Source organism: Bison bison, unplaced genomic scaffold (genome assembly GCF_000754665.1).
Source record: "Bison bison bison isolate TAMUID 2011002044 unplaced genomic scaffold, Bison_UMD1.0 scf7180017864363, whole genome shotgun sequence".
Classification (NCBI taxonomy): domain Eukaryota; kingdom Metazoa; phylum Chordata; class Mammalia; order Artiodactyla; family Bovidae; genus Bison; species Bison bison.
The window spans coordinates 3,567,352-3,583,417 of record NW_011494935.1 but is presented as its reverse complement, the minus strand read 5'-3'; the positions used below and the strand labels follow the sequence as shown (position 1 = coordinate 3,583,417).

The following is a 16,066-nucleotide window of genomic DNA, read 5'->3' as shown; positions in this document are numbered from 1 at the left end:
AGTTTGAGTGAATTCTGGGAGATGGTGATGGACAGGGAGGCCTGGCGTGCTGCGATTCATGGGGTCGCAAAGAGTTGGACACGACTGAGCGACTGAACTTAACTGAACTGAAGGCTTGATTGTCAGGACAGTAGGTAGAATAAGAAAGAGCTAATCTTTAGTCAGTTCCGAGAGACAAAAAGTAGAAAGGCAGTTATCAGGGCCTGGGAGAGGGGAACAGAGAGTTGTTAAGTGGGTACAGAGTTTCCATTTTTGCAAAATGAAAAGAGTTCTGGAGATTGGTTACACAGTAGTGTGAATGTACTTAATGCCGCTGATCAGTACAATTAAAAGGGTTAAAGTGGTACATTTTATGTTATGTGCATTTTACTACAATTTTTAAAAATACCATTTTTTTAAAAAAGGAAAAGCTATTGTGTGGGTATCCCATCCAAGGCTTGCTGGCTTGGCAGTGTCTGGCCACTGTGGTGGAGACTGTGGTTTAGGCCTCTTGGTGGACACATGTCACCAGTCTACTAACTGTGACCTTCCAAGAGTGGCTCAGGCTCTCTTTGAACCAGCCCCCGGGAGTGTGGGAGCAGTCAGCCAGCTGATGCGCAGAGCATCCTCAAAGGTGTTGTTTGCATGTTTCACCGTCACCACCAACACTGGGCTCATGTGCACGCGACTGGCCTCCCAGATTCAGGGCGAGTGCTTTGATAGGCTTAGGATTTCTTTTTATAATTTCATTTATTTATTTTTGGCTGTGCGGGGTCTTCCTTGTCTCGAGGGCTTTTCTGTAGTTTCGGCAAGTAGGGGGCTACCCTTCAGCTGCGGTACACGGGCTTCTCATTGTGGTACCTTCTCTTGTTGTGGAGCAGCGGCTCTAGGGTGCGTGGACTTCGTTGTTGTGGCTCTCCGGCTCTAGAGCACAGGCTCAGTAGTTGTGGCACGTGGGCTTAGTTGCTCTTCGGCATGTGGGATCTTGCCCGTCCAGGGATTGAACCCATGTCGTGGATTATTTACCTCTGAGCCACCAGGGAAGTTTAGGATTTTTTTTTTTTTAACCTTAGTATCTTGATAGTGCTCCCACTGTTCAAATTTGGAACAGTGTGAAAAGAAAAGTGTGGATGAAATGGTAGATGAAATGTAGATGAAATGCAGATGAAATTCTTTTTTTTCAACCCCAGTATAACAGTTTTTTTAGGAAAGAATCATCCATGGATGCCAAACCATTGAGTTAAAGGTTGTTGAGAAACAGGGTGTTCACTTCATCTTGAGGTATCACCTGACAGATGACTTATTAATTTCACAGGAGAATGGTACCTTTAAAATAGAGAGATCTGGTTTCAGCTCCTTAACCAAGTGATCAAACGTAGCATCACTATTGCTGGGACAGACTGACCTTGTATAATTCCTAAGGAGACCCAGTAGGAACAAAGCATCGCCTCTATAGTCTTGTTGATCATGAGGAAACAATCAGGGAAGTCCAGGATATGGGACACTGTACCAGACAACTGGCCCAGATTTATCCAGAGTCGGTGTCATGAAAAACAAAGAGTGGGACCAAAGAGATGTAATAGACACCATGTGTAGCCTTGTTGGATCTGGATCCAAAAAACAAAGGCATTTTCAGGACCCTTGGGGAAAGCCAGATATGGATTGAATGTTAGAAAAATGTTACTGCATTAATGTTGATGTTCTTAGAATTGTTAATGGCATTATAATATAGGAAAATGACCTCAGGGATGGACGCTAAAGTAACGAGGGGTGGCATGTCATGTCTGCAACTTAATTAAAATAGTCCAGCAAAACCAATATTCATATACTACATACATACACACACACACAGCAATTTTGTGGCTCTGTGTCAGCAATTGGTGACTCTGGGGAGGGGTCATCTGGGTTCATTGTTCTGTTCTTTCATCTCTCCTGTGGATTTGAAAATTTTCCTAATAAAAAGTACATCAAACAAGTTGGAGGCAAATTGTGGCTCTTGCCTGACTTGGAAAGACTCAGTCTTCTGTCCCCCACTCCTCCAGGGACCTGCCTGAAGACTCCTGGCATTTGTTGTCTATGCCCTTTGTCAATCGGGAGCAATTATCTGTGTGGTGGTGCTTGGTGCTGGCAGGCTGGGGACAAAGGGCTGCCTGGCTCCCAGACCTGAGAAGAAGGATGCTGGGCATATGCAGTGTCAGGAAACTCATAAAATCTTTGCTGGCTATGAAATGTGTTGTTCTAAGAGCGTGGGCTGTGAGGTCGCTGCTAGGTGTGGACTTGAGTGCTTGCAGAACCTTTTCCTCTGAGTCTCTGGGGCTCTGAACAGAACCTACCTGGGGCATCCAGCGTGTGTCCAGCACAAAGCCCAGTGCCCAGCCCAGCATGGGGCTCCAACCATTTCTCTGTGCTGGGTATGTCTTAGAGAACTTTGCATACTGCACAGCCATGCTTTCTCCACGTGGGGCATATTCCTAGAGAGGAAATGAACAGCTTGTAGATTTCAGTGCTTTTAGGTCCAGAGTCAACTTGAGGATTCAGACCCAGCTCTGCCCTGCTCTGGCCTGCAGTGCAGTGAGTCCCCAGGAAGCTTCCCCTGTGTGGGGAGCAGAGGGAGCTGGAGAATCAGATTCCTCAGTAATCGTTGGCCCTTCCATTTCAGGGTGATTCTTTGGGTCCTGGTAGCTGTGGGAAAGGCACAACTCTGAAAAGTTTGAAAGCAACAAAGGCTGCTGCTGCTGCTGCTGCTAAGTTGCTTCAGTCGTGTCTGACTCTGTGCAACCCCATAGACGGAAGCCCACCAGGCTCCTCCATCCCTGGGATTCTCCAGGCAAGAACACTGGAGTGGGTTGCCATTTCCTTCTCCCATGCATGAAAGTGAAAAGTGAAAGTGAAGTCTCTCAGTCGTGTCCGACTCTAGCGACCCCATGGACTGCAGCCTACCAGGCTCCTCCATCCATGGGATTTTCCAAGCAGTAGTACTGGAGTGGGGTGCCATTGCCTTCTCTGGCAACAAGGGCAGGGAGGAACTAATCTGATTGAGTACATCTGCCTGTTGGGATATGTGCCCTCAGAGGCCAGTGCCAGGGAAGGGTGGTCAAAGTAAACTGGGCCTTGGGACTTCCCTGGTGGTTCATTGCTTAAGACTCTGTACTTCTAATGCAGAGGACGCAGGTTTGATCCTTGGTAGGAGAACTAAGATCCCACATGCTGCAGGGTGAGGCCAAAAAAAAAAAAGTTAATTGGGGTTCAGTCAACTCCAGGGTGAACAAATTGCCGGAAAGGCCCTGGGAGGTCATTCTGCACCCTCCTCCTCTTCACCCCTTCATCCCTCCACCCCCTCCTCCACTCTGCACTGTGGCATCAATTATTCACTCATGTGTTCATTCTAGGAGCGGTTTTTGAGTGCCTACTATATTCCAGTGCTGAAGATACAGAGATGAATAAGATGCCCTTCCTTGCCTTAGGTAGCCCAGCATCAGAGACAATTAAAGTCAGTGTGGCAAAGGCTCTGATAGGAGCAAGATAAGGTGCTTTAGGAACCCAGTCTGCTGACTGAGGAGTTTGACAAGGCTTCACAGAGTACGACGTTGAACTAATCTAAAGGGATGGGTTGGATGAGAGATTCTTCTACTTCCACAGAACTGCAGGAAGTACAGTGTGCCAGAGCAGGGGTTCTCAAACTTGAGTGTGCCGAAGAACCACCTGGAGGGCTTGCTAGGATGCAGATTTCCAGGCCCCACCTTGAGTCTCATACAGCAGGTCTGGAGTGGGGCTGAAGGATTCACATCTCTAACAGGTTCCTAGGTGATGTTGAGGCTTGTGGTTCTCAAATATGATACGCTGCTTCCCAGCTTCATTGAATAACCTCAGCCTCATCTATAGAAGGAGAAGGCAATGGCAACCCACTCCAGTACTCTCGCCTGGAAAATCCCATGGACAGAGGAGCCTGGTAGGCTGCAGTCCATGGGGTCGCACAGAGTCGGACATGACTGAAATGACTTAGCAGCAGCAGCAGCCTGTTGGGATAGATTGCTGACTGCCAGCAGAGCCATGGAAGGGTCTCAGTGCCACTACCAGCATGATTGATATTTCTGCCAGAGCTGTGACCTTCACCTTCACCTTCCATTCTGGGAAGAAAAGAGCTCTAGCTATTGAGTGCCTACAAACAGCATTGACTCAAGTGAGCCCAAGGTTCAGGGAAACCTTAATAAGTTGACAAAAAAAAATTTTTTTTCTTAAGTTGCCAAAAGAATATGCGAATCATTGGAGAAAAAAATTAGGGAGTACAGATAATCAGAGAGCATCAGAGAACAATTGAAACGGTCTGCAATTCAAGTAGGGCTTCGCTGGTGGCTCAGACAGTAAAGAATGTGCCTACAGTGCAGGAGACACTGGAGATGTGGGTTCGATCCCTGGGTGGGGCGGGGGCGGGGGTGGATCTCCTGGAGGAGGGCACGGCAACCCACTTAAATATTCTTGCCTGGAGAATCCCATGGACAGAGGAGCCTGGCGGGCTACAGCCCTTAGGGTCACAAAGAGTTGGGTATGACTGAAGCAACAAACACAGTTCAACTATCCAGAGAGAACCATTCATTCTCTCCACAAATAGGCATGGGACATCTACTGTGTGCTGGGGACTGTGCTGGGACCTCGGGCACAGCTGAGAACGTGTGGGATGTGGTTCCTGTTCTTCTGGGGCTCACACTTGTTGATGGTTTGGTTGCTAAGTCGTGTCTGACTCTTTTGCAACCCCATGGATTGTAGCCTTCCAGGCTTCTCTGTCCATGGGATTCTCCAGGCAAGAATACTGGAGTGGGTTGCCATTTTCTTCTCCAGGGGATCTTCCCAACCCAGGGATTGAACATACGTCACCTGCACGGACAGGTGGATTCTTTACCACTGAGCCACCAGGGAAGCTCTCATACTTGTTAGTGACCTATTAATGGCCAGGTGCTAGCCACTGACAGTAATATTTGAAATTAAAAAATCTTTAGTGTGAGAAGTGCCTTGATGTCACCGAGTGGCCTCTGATCAAAGCTCTGGAGGACACATGATAAGGTGGGTGAGGGCATGAGCACACCCCGCTGGAGGAGGGGTCACGTTTCAGGTGTGGTTGGATCCAGTGTTTGGGGAGGGCGTGGAGCCCCGAGGCTGCAGAAGGTGGCAAGCCCTGATCCCCAGGCAGCACCCCCTCCCAGGATTTCATCATACAAAGGCCTCTTCCACCTGGGGAAGGGGCAGCACTGTCCTCACCTTTTCCTGCCCGAGTTGCCCTGGTACAAGGGAAGGTATGTGCTCTGGAGGCAGGGCCGTGCCTGGCAGGCTGGGAAGGAGATGAGTCTGGGTTGCACTGGTCATTATCATCTCCTTCCCTCCTCCAAGGCGAAGACCGGAAGTGCATGTCATCATCTCTGCCCATCCGGTGGGCTGGCTGTTGCCTGGCTCCCTGAGAAGAAAGATGCAGGCCCCCCAGAGTCGGTGTTTCATTTTTCAGTGACGTCTTCTGAGGCCTTGGTGAGGAAATGTGTTGTCTCTGCTGCAGGGCCGCCTGCCTGAAGTGATTACTTCCTTATCTCTCGGCGAGCGAGAGCGTCGGCTGAGAACTGGGTCACAGGGCGCTGGCAGTTGTGCACAGGTGTGTGGACGCTTTGTTGGCTGTTCCCGCTGTCGGAACAGATGTGTGCTCCCAGCTCAACTGGGTCGCCCATTGCCTTTTCCAACACCTGCTCCAGCAGCTGTCCTGCACACAGCAAGGTTGGACTTGGAGGCCAACGTAATGGGACCGAGGTCAGGCCTTGGGGTGCACCATCCGATGTGGGTGTCAGCAGCACGTGGGGGACTGTGGTCAGGGAAGGCTTCCGAAGGGGCGTGCTTTGAGGTGGAGGACAGGCTGAGCTTGGTGAAATGACAGGACGCTGGGAAAGGGTGCTTGGGGCAGAGGGAGCTGCGCTAACCAAGGCTCGTTGGCAAGGAGGGCACAGTGCCTTCAGAAAACTTCAGTGGCCAAGGCCACAGTCGGGTGTGAGTGGTTTCCCTGAGCATTGGTGTGAAGGCTAGGAGTCCCCAGCAGTTTCTCCGGTAGAGCTGCCTCCAGCGCAGGCTGCCTCCAGCGCAGGCTGCCTGTGGGGCTTCCCCGTGGATGACTGCCCAGCGGCATTACTATGGAAATCCTCCATTCCCTTGACCCTGAGCAGGATAACCCGAGGTTTGTGTTTTATTTTTGTTTGTATCTAGCTCCATTTGGATGTATTTCATGCAGTTTATTTCCAGGATCTTCCAGTATGTAATCATGATCTCAGTGAGGCAGCAGTGAGCAGTGGCGTGAGGTGAGAGGTATCCTGGATGAAAACCAGGAATCCCAGCCACCAGACCAACCAGGGTTACAGGCTAGAAGCTATTTTTCTGTGGATCTTTGCCCCCAGTGAAAAATGCATTTATCATGGAGACAAGAACTGTAAATGTAGGTACAGAGTTTATCATTAGAAACCACATAACAGGTGGGAGAACACACAGAGAAGCAGTTTGTTAAGACAGAAGCAAGGCAGAGATGCACGCTGGAAGAGAAAGGTTGTGGATGCCCCCCTTAGTGAGGAGAAATGTAGTACAGAGGTGGTTAAGTCATTTGTACAGGTCAGTTCTTACAGGTCTTTGTTTACCTTTAGCCAATTGTCTGGTTCTTTTTCCACATCTGACCTACCCTGGGACCCTCAACCAAGGTAGATTTTGAAGTGAAGTCTTCTGGGAGGATCAAGACTCCTTATGGTCCAGCATTATGCCCTGACTTCTGGCCCACAAGAAGCCTTTCTGTGCATGTGTAGTGTCTCTATCCAAAAAAGTGGGGAGCAGAAATTCCTTAATCCTTTACTCCAGCAGGGTTTTGCCCCTCATTGTCCTTGCCATGACTATTACCTTGACTGTTGCCATAACTATTACCTTAAGGTGTTTACGAGAGGCAAAGACTGGCTGCTTACCCTGTTTCTGTTGTTACTTCCATTTTGGAGGGCAAATAGGAGGCTGATTGTAAATGCCTTAACTGGAGCCCACCTATCTCTTATCTCAGGAAATGCAAACAGGAGACTGGTTAGAAGTGTCCAGTCTGAAGCCTACTTCTTCCTGCCCCAAGAAATGCAAATAGGAAGCTAGTTGTAAATGTCTAACCTGGAGCCTGTTTATCTCTGGACTCGGTTATTCTTTTTTAAAAATTTTTTTTAATTATTTAATTTTATTTATGACTGCGCTGGGTCTTCATCGCTGCATGAGAGCTTTCTCTAGTTGTGATGCGAGGGCTTCTCACTGTGGTGGCTTCTCTTGTTGCAAAGCATGGGCTCTAGGGTGGTTAGGCTTCAGTATTGTGGTGTATGGGCTTAGTGGCCTCTGAGCATCTTAGTTTCTAGACCAGGGATCAAACCCATGTCCTCTGCACTGGCAGGCAGATTCTTAACCACTGGACCACCAGGGAAGTCCCTGTAGTCATTGTTTCTTGAGTACTTTCAGAGCTATGTGACAGATCTGTCTGTGGGGTTTCACATCTTTTTGTCACTGTGCACTGATATGAGTGTATTCCAGTTATCTGTTCCTGCAAAACAACCCCAAAACTTAGTGATTTAAAACAACAGCAATGTGCACTGCACAGTGGTTCTGTGTTGGTTTCACTTTGGCTCATTCATACAGTTGCTGGAGGATCCACTGGCCTGGAAGGTCGAGAGTGGCCTCATTCACATTTTTGAGACGCAGTGCTGGATGTTGCCTGGGCACGTCTATTCTCATCCTTGTGGCTTCTTTGACTCCAGGAGGCTAAATGTGCTTCCTTACATGGAGGTCTGGGAATGACAGTCCAGGTAGGGCCAAGTTGAATCTGTAAGGCCTCTCTCGACATTCCTGGTAGTCAAGTGGTTAAGAATCCACTTTGCAATGCAGGGGATGTGGGTTCGATCCCTGGTTGGGGAACTAAGATCCCACATACTTTGGAGTAACTAAGACTGCAAGCAACAGCTAGAGAGTCCACGTGCTGCAATGAAAGGTCTGCCGTGGTACAATGAAGACCTCGTGTGCCACAACTAAGACTCAACACAGCCAAAATAAAATAATAATTTTTTAAAAAGTTGTAAGGCCTCTTAAAGCATTGTCTTGGAAGTTACATGACACCATGTTTTCCAGTTTCACTGAGATGCATTTGGCATAATGTATTGATCTAAGATGTACAACATACTGGTTTGATGCATGCTTATATTGTGAAATCACAATTAGTTAACATTCATAATCATAATTCATAAGGTCCATCCATGTTGTCCCAAATGGCAGGATTTTCTCCTTTTCATGGCTGAACAATATCCCTTTAAGCTCCAGGAAATAGTGAAGGACAGGGCAGCCTGGCCTGCTGCAGTCCGTGGGGTCGAAAAGAGTCAGACATGACAACAACAAATATGTTATCGTTCAGTTGCTCAGTCGTGTCCGACTCTTTGCGACCCCATGGACTGCAGCACGCCAGGCTGCCCTGTCCTTCACCATCTCCCAGAGCTTGCTCAAACTCATGTCCATTGAGTTGATGATGCCATCCAACCATCCTCTGTTCCCCTCTCTTTTCCTGCCTTCAGTCTTTCTTGGCATCAGGGTCTTTTCCAGTGAGTCAGCTCTTCACATCAGACAGCCAAATATTGGAGTTTCAGCTTCAGCATCAGTCCTTCCAGTGAATACTCAGGGTTGATTTCTCTTAGGATTGACTGGTTTGATCTCCTTGAAGTCCAAGGGACTCTCAAGTGTCTTCTCCAGCACAACAGTTTGAAAGCATCAATTCTTTGGCACTCAGCCTTCTTTATGACCCAATTCTCACATCCGTACATGACTGCTGGAAAAATCATAGCTTTGACTATACAGACCTTTGTGGGCAAAGTGATGTCTCTCCTTTTCAATATGCTGTTTAGGTTTATCATAGCTTTCCTTCGAGGGAGCAAGTATCTTTTAAATTCATGGCTGCAGTCACCATTCATAGTAATTTTGGAGCCCAAGAAAATAAAGTCTGTCACTGTTTCTACTTTTCCCCCTTCTATTTGCCATGAAATGATGGGACCCATTGTGTATAAATAACTATTTTCTTTATTCATTATCTGTCAGTGGACACTTAGGCTTTCTTGGCTCTTGTGAATCATGCTGCAGTGAACATGGGGTTTAGATACCTCTTCGAGATAAAATGCCCCTTTGGCTTTCATCCCTTTTCTGTCTTTTACTACTTATAGATCTTCCCTGGGCTCACCTCCCAAGAAAACTGTTTTAAGGGAATCCAAACTCAGAAACCTTGACAGAGTTAAAGCTCAATATTGAAGATACTGGGGAGCCACTGAAGAGCTCTTCCATATCTGCAGGGACAGGCCAGATTTACAAGGTCACCGTGGCTATGGCCCCCTGACCAGTCCTGATGTTGAGTTAGTACAGACCAGACAGGAGGGCCCAGGCCCTTGCTGCTATTGCTAACTGCTGTTGAACATCTTCTGTGATCCACGAGCTGGTCTGTACATTGGTGTGTGTTATCTCATTGAATCTAACAAAAGCTTTAGGAGGTATAAGTTCCATTTTACATAGGAGAGAACTGAGGCACAGAGAGGATGAGACGTGTGTCCATGATCACACAGCTGGAAGTGATGGTGTGGGGATTTGAGGTCAAATGTGACAGATCTGTAATATGTGTCTTTGGGCTTACTCTCTCCTTGCCAGCACCATCTGGGTACTATACAGAGGGCCTTTCCAGCAAGTGCTGTCTCACGTAATCTCTGCTTCTCCCTTAGGTAAGTTCGAGGATCGGGAAGACCACGTCCCCAAGCTGGAGCAGATAAACAGCACCAGGATCCTGAGCAGCCAAAACTTCTCCCTCACCAGGAAGGAGCTGCTGAGTACAGAGCTGCTGCTGCTAGAGGCCTTTGGCTGGAACCTCTGCCTGCCTACGCCCGCCCACTTCCTCGACTACTACCTCTTAGCCTCCGTCAGCCAGAAGGACCACCACTGCCACAGCTGGCCCACCACCTGCCCCCGCAAGACCAAAGAGTGCCTCAAGGAGTATGCCCACTACTTCCTAGAGGTCACCCTGCAAGGTGGGGCCAATGTCAAGGCCTGTCCACCCTTCCCCGCCCACATGGGGGCCAGGGTCAGGGGCCAGTGCACCCACATCACCAGATCACCCCACTTTGCAGGGATAGGCAGAGAAAGATTTGCAGGGGTAAGCAGAGACGGGGTGAGTTAGCAATAATGTGTAAAGGAGGAGTAGCTTGTATGCAGGCAGCCTGTAGTCTGTCTATTTACCGATCACCTATCTGGTAGTTTTTAACTCACTTGGAACACTGCCAATGATCTAAGTAGCCCAGAGTCACAGGTAGGTCATTCTGAAAGAGTATCGTACAGGTAGGATGGGAGAGAGGGTTTTGTTTCCATCTGCTTTAGCAATACACTTTTACTATTTGGAGACTTTTGCTTAAAGTGTCTTAAGATCTGGGTATTAAGATCTAGGTGTTAGGTACAACACTAGGTCAGAAATACTGTTGATTTAACCACCTTATAACCCACTCCAGGCCAAAAGGGTTATGAGTAACAATATCAACAATTGTGATATTAAGCAGTAAGTGAACACTTACTGTACACCAGGCAGTGCTCTGCATGTCTTGTTTCATTTGAACCTCACAGCAACTTCACATGAAGATCATTTATGCTGCTCTCATTTTACAAATCAGTTTCCTTAATTGATACTCAAGATGTGAAGTAACTTATCCTAAGGTTATTGCTAGGATTTGAAGCTGGGGAGTCTGACTCTTGACTGTGCTTATAACCGTACCACCCTGCCTAATTCATACTTTAAGAGGCAAATGTTGAAATCATTGAAAGTCATGAACAGTTTAAGACAGCAAAGTAATGTGCGGATAACCAGCTGTTCTTCCTGAGAATTGTGGGAATTTGAGCAGTTTGCCTTTGTACATATTAGTACCAGCTTTGCCAGGTTGCCAGATATCTTAGTAGGACATTAAGAGTTCTCATATTATTTCAGTGTTTACTTGTACCAAAACATCACACTGTACATCATAAATATATAGTATTTGTCAGTTGTTTGTCAATAAATCTGGGATGGGGTGAGGAGAAGATTATCCAGTAAATTTATGAATATCAAATTCTTATAGACATTCATTTGTTGGTTCATTCTTCAGCAGATTTTCAGTGAGTTCCTGCTGTGGGCCAGGCTTCGTTACTAAATAGCCTTTAGTCAGCACCCCAAACAGAAGTCTTAGAAATGGTGTGTGTTCACCACTGTCTTTCAAAGGAAGGACAGATGTTTAGTGTTTCTCCTTGTAGCATCAGCAAGTCCCTTGCAGCCCCTGGAAGCCAGGGATGTATTTTGACAATCGCTGCTCTAGGCTGACATCAGAAATCCCAGACCGAGAGCTGAGGTGTTTTAAGAATGAAAATTCATGCTATTTTAATTTTTCATGTAGACCCTCTGCGCTGCGTGTATGGTGAACAACCTTGGACCTAATCATTTGTCTCCTGGTTCCCGGGGAGCACAAGGCAGAGCTCCAAGGCCAGGCTTCTGATGGTGACTCTCTCTCTCTGATTCTCTTTCAGATCACATTTTCTATAAATTCCAGCCTTCCGTGGTGGCCGCAGCCTGCGTTGGGGCCTCTAGGATTTGCCTTCAGCTTTCTCCCTATTGGACCAGAGACCTGCAGAGGATCTCAAACTACTCCCTGGAACATCTCAGCACGTGCATCGAAATCCTGCTGGTGTAAGCTCCTCTCCTGATCTTTTCGTGTTTCTGAAATAGCCAAGTTCCACTTGCTCATAAGGCCCACCTCAGGTGATTTCCCGCAGTTTGAGGCTTATGGTGTCCTGGTGGCTCACAGAAAGTGAACCACCGTGACTCCTGATAGAATTCAGATTTGGGGAGTTGGTCCTTCCTGTTTTGGGTAGCTTTGGGTTTGCAATTGTCAGGTCAAGAGTGCAGGAGAAGAGGGGCTCACTGCACATTTTTCTGAGTGTCTGGGCTCTTTGACCCAGTGTATCAGTCAGTCTTCTTGGGTGATCACATGGAGAGACCCTCATTATGAGCTGCTTTTCTCAGACGTGGTCACAAAGTGAACTCTTAGCCTGCTCAGCCCAGAGTGGCTTCACTTAAGAGACCATAGCCTAGGAATCTTATGGAGGAAATGTTCAGTGTTTCAGAGAGGATGCTTAAAGACACAGCACCCTAAAACTGATATTGGAGGCCAAAGAGTAGTGACTGCAGGGAGGAGGACAGAGAGGACAGAAAGCTCTCACCTGGCTGCACTTGGTCTCTCTTGCATCCAGCGGCTGGCAGCATCTCCTGCGTGCTGGTCCCACTCACTTCGGGACCACGCCTCTGAAGAGCCATCTCTCACCCTCCTGGTACAGCTGCCTTTGTCTCAATCCTCTGAAATCAGTCATGCTCCCTAGCCCTGATTTTAAAATCTCTGCCTTTTGAAAGCTGGAGAATATGGTCTGACCTGAATGAGGACAAGTGTCCCAGATACTTAGCCACCAGCCCTGCCTCTTCCACAAGGCTCTGGGGTAGCCCCCTGCTGAGACCTGCTACAGCTTCACTTGTTTCTTTCTTAGCAAAGCCTCTAATTGTTTTCCCAAAACAAATTTATTATGGGAAGCTTTTTTTTTTTTTGAGATGGAAAAAAACCTGTTCCATCCTGCTTTTCAGATGGAGACAGTTAGGCCCCTGGGGGCACCCTGTTTGAAATCTGCTAAGTCTCATAACTCCGTCTCAGCCAAGGATGGAGCTGACCAAAAGTGTCTTGAAGGCAGAAGGGATGCTCACCTAAGCACCAGGGGGCAGTTCCTATGCCCTGTGTGGGGATGCAGTGATGAGCAAAAGCAGACGGGCCCTCCCTCTCGAAGCTTAAACTCCACAGTAGGGGACACATAGGGACACGTAGTGACCTGAAACTTACCGTCTGCAGTGTTGACCGCCAAGTGGGGGCAGTGCAGAGGGTCTGCATGAACAGCTAGGTTAGTCTTGAGGGTTGCCGGGCTTTTGTGGGAAGCAGATCCAAACTGAGATCTGGAGCCTGGGTTTAGTCGGAGATCAGCTGAGGCAGTGAGCACAAGCCAGGAGAGGCCAGCAGCACATGGGTCACATCCCACTCAGCAAGGCAGGTGACTGGCACTGCGGCCTCTGGCCTCCCAAGTCTCACCCAGTCCTTTCCTTTCAGAGCTTATGACAACGTCCTCAAGGATGCCGTTGCTGTCAAGAGCCAGGCCTTGGCAATGGTGCCCGGCTCACCCACCCAGGTGCTGTTCCAGCCACCCGCCTACCCGGGCCTCAGCCAGCCGTCAGCGACGGCGCTGGCCCAATTCCAGAACCCCGTGCAGGGCCTGTGCTTGGCCTATCGGGACTCGCTGCAAGCCCACCACCGCTCGGGGACCCTGCTCTCAGGGGGCACCAGCTCATCCCTCCACGCCCTGTACCCCACCCTCCAGCCCCTGGACGTGTGTCCTGTGCCGCTGCCCGCGTCCTTCAGCATGCAGATGGCGATTGCAACCGAGCCCAGGCACTGCCTCGCCGCCACCTATGGGAGCAGTTACTTCAGTGGGGGTCATGCATTCCCCGCAGGCTGTTTTGATAGATAGGGCACCTTTAGCCACACAGGGAGGCCTTGGAGACCCGGGCAGAGGAAGAAGATGCTGACCAGGGGAGCCTAGCCCAGCGAGACACCTGGGAGGGGCCATCCCCACAGAGAGCCTCAGGGCCCTTGAACAGAGCGGGTCTGTGGTCTTTTTAAATAAAACTGACCCAGAGCAAAACAGGCAATGACATACCTCACCCGAGAGCATTCCTCTAGAAAAATGTCTTCCACTTGTGGCTAGGGTGCAGGAGGGTGGCTCGGTGGCCACCCTCTGGAGAGGGGCCCAGCGGGTTGAGGAAGACTTGGGAAGAGGCCAGGAGGCTGCAGACTGGATGCAGACCTACAGTCCACGAGCACCTCCATGTTTTAGCATCGAAGACACCTTTATTCTTTGCTGATGGCAGCTACACCATTGGAAAGGGCGTAGCCTGACGTGCTCTCAGGAACCCCAGTAGGTGCCATCTGGCTCCATCCGCAGGGGCCTGGGTGTGTGTCTGCCTCCCGAGACACAGTGAGCAGCTGTCTTGATTTATTGTGGAGCCTAAAACCTTCTCCAGCCTTTTAGATGTTTCACGTGTTGCTGCTTCCCGAAGTGACCTAGCTTTCTGTTCAGTAAGATGTCTTGTTTACATGCTATATCAGGGATTTTGTGATACTTGAAAATTCCTTAGGAGAAAAACATTGGTGATTGCTACACTGCCTGTCCCATGCGTGGGCTGTAGGTTTTAACCCCGCTTGGGATGGACCCCTGGTTAACCACAGAGCTCCCTTTTGCAAAAGTGTATGGTTGGGGAGAACCACTTTCCAAGCTCTTGGTTCCAGAAGATGCCACATCTTGGATGCTCTGTTCATCTGTAGAAGTTCGATAACCACCCAGAGAAAAAAGACTGTTGAAAAGTAGACAAAGATTTAACACCAGCAACCCCCACCTCCCTCCCTCCACCGCATGCTTCTAGTGCATGAGGTTTAACCCAGCCTTGGCCTTGCATTTGGCTCAGAGCAAAGGATCATAATGTGGAATGTACGCCTGACGCCAGCTGGATTTGGGGGCATGTGGGGTCTGTGACACCACTGACAGCCAGCAATGGGATGGATCAAAAGCCAGTATTTGGGTCTCTGCAGTGAGAAGGCTCTCAGGAAGACTCTTGGAACCATGTGCAATATGTTTTTATTCTGACTCACGGCTTGTGCTCAGTGTATTTTATTTTTTGGTTGGTTTGGGGTCAGTGGTCACATTGTTCATCCCCCGGGACCGGGAGGTGCAAAGAACCATGGAAGCGTATTTTGGTTTGTTTCTTAAAGAAGAACCCATTTTAGTTTTCTTGACTTGGTTGCCAGTCTAGGAGACTGGCAGAGAGACTGCGGGAAGTCAGATCCGAAGGTGGTTTTCGGAGCTGATGGGAGCCTCAGCACGGAAGCTGAGTGAAAGAAGAGCCTGGACGCCGGCACGGAGGGGTCACGTTGTCACACTAGCATAGGAAAGTGCACGTTCGTTTGTTTTCTCTTTTTCCTTGCCAGCCTCCTTCTATTTATGTGCAACTGGTTTGGATTCCGAGTTATTGTGTTTGTCTTTTCTGGGTCTGGCCGTTTGTGAGGGTCTTCCCCCAAATAGAGCCTCACAGCCAGCCCAGCCCAGAGAAAGAGTGGTCCTGCAATAAATACATCACCTGTTTGTGACCTCTCTGGGTTCTCTTCCTGGCCTTCTCTCCGCTAGCCCTCCCTTCTCTCTTCCTCGTCAGCCCCAGGGATCCACACTGGTACCCAGAGGTTGTCGGGGACAAGTGGGTGACTGCACGATGAGCTCCTGCCCTCTGAGCTGGAGCTACGCCTCCCTGGGGCCTGGGCTGGGCTGCAAGAGTCAGCCCAGCACCACCACCGAATTAGGCAGGGCTCTCCAGAAAAACAGAGCTAATTGAGAGTGATTTATTCTAAGAGAATTGGCCAAACATTGTGAATGCTTGCATTAGGATCAGAGCTAAGGTTCCACTTCCTCATGCCCTCTAGGTTCAAAATTCATCTCCCCAAAAGCCATCTGTTCTGTCATCTGAACACTCCTCTCTACTAACCCCTTAATCAGTGATTCTCAGCAGGGCTCATTTTTGCCCTCCAGGGGATTTTGGCAACGTCTGGAGATATTTTTGGTGGTCACAGTTGGGAGAGGGGCGTGGTTGGCATTTAGCAGGTAGAATCCAGGATGCTGTTAAACACCCTGCAGCGCACAGGACGGTCCCCACAGTGAAAAACAGCCTGGCCCAAAACGACAACGGTGCCGTGGTTGAAAAATCAACCCACGAAACACCTTCCAGTGAGGTCTCTATCACCCCCCAGGTCCCTTTCATTACCCCTTTCATTTCCATCGTAGCTGTTAAATCACCTGGAATCATCTTGTCCGTTTACTGAGTTTGATGGCTGTGCCCTAAACCACCTCCAGCCCATAGAATATATAGATACTTGTAGAC

At 48.9% G+C, this 16,066-nt stretch overlaps 1 protein-coding gene across 3 annotated transcripts in view; it reads left to right on the top strand.

Moving 5' to 3' along the window:
• CCNJL (cyclin J-like) overlaps positions 1 to 15,279 on the top strand; it is a 64,452-nt gene extending 49,173 nt beyond the window's left edge. For all 3 annotated transcript variants that reach the window (XM_010855316.1, XM_010855314.1, XM_010855315.1), the window contains exons 4-6: positions 9,759 to 10,061; positions 11,578 to 11,737; positions 13,194 to 15,279. In XM_010855316.1, coding sequence (XP_010853618.1) covers positions 9,759 to 10,061; positions 11,578 to 11,737; positions 13,194 to 13,611 — 881 coding nt within the window. In that variant the 3' untranslated portion in view covers positions 13,612 to 15,279. The remainder of the gene's footprint in view (positions 1 to 9,758; positions 10,062 to 11,577; positions 11,738 to 13,193) is intronic.
• The last annotated feature ends 787 nt before the right edge of the window (positions 15,280 to 16,066 follow it).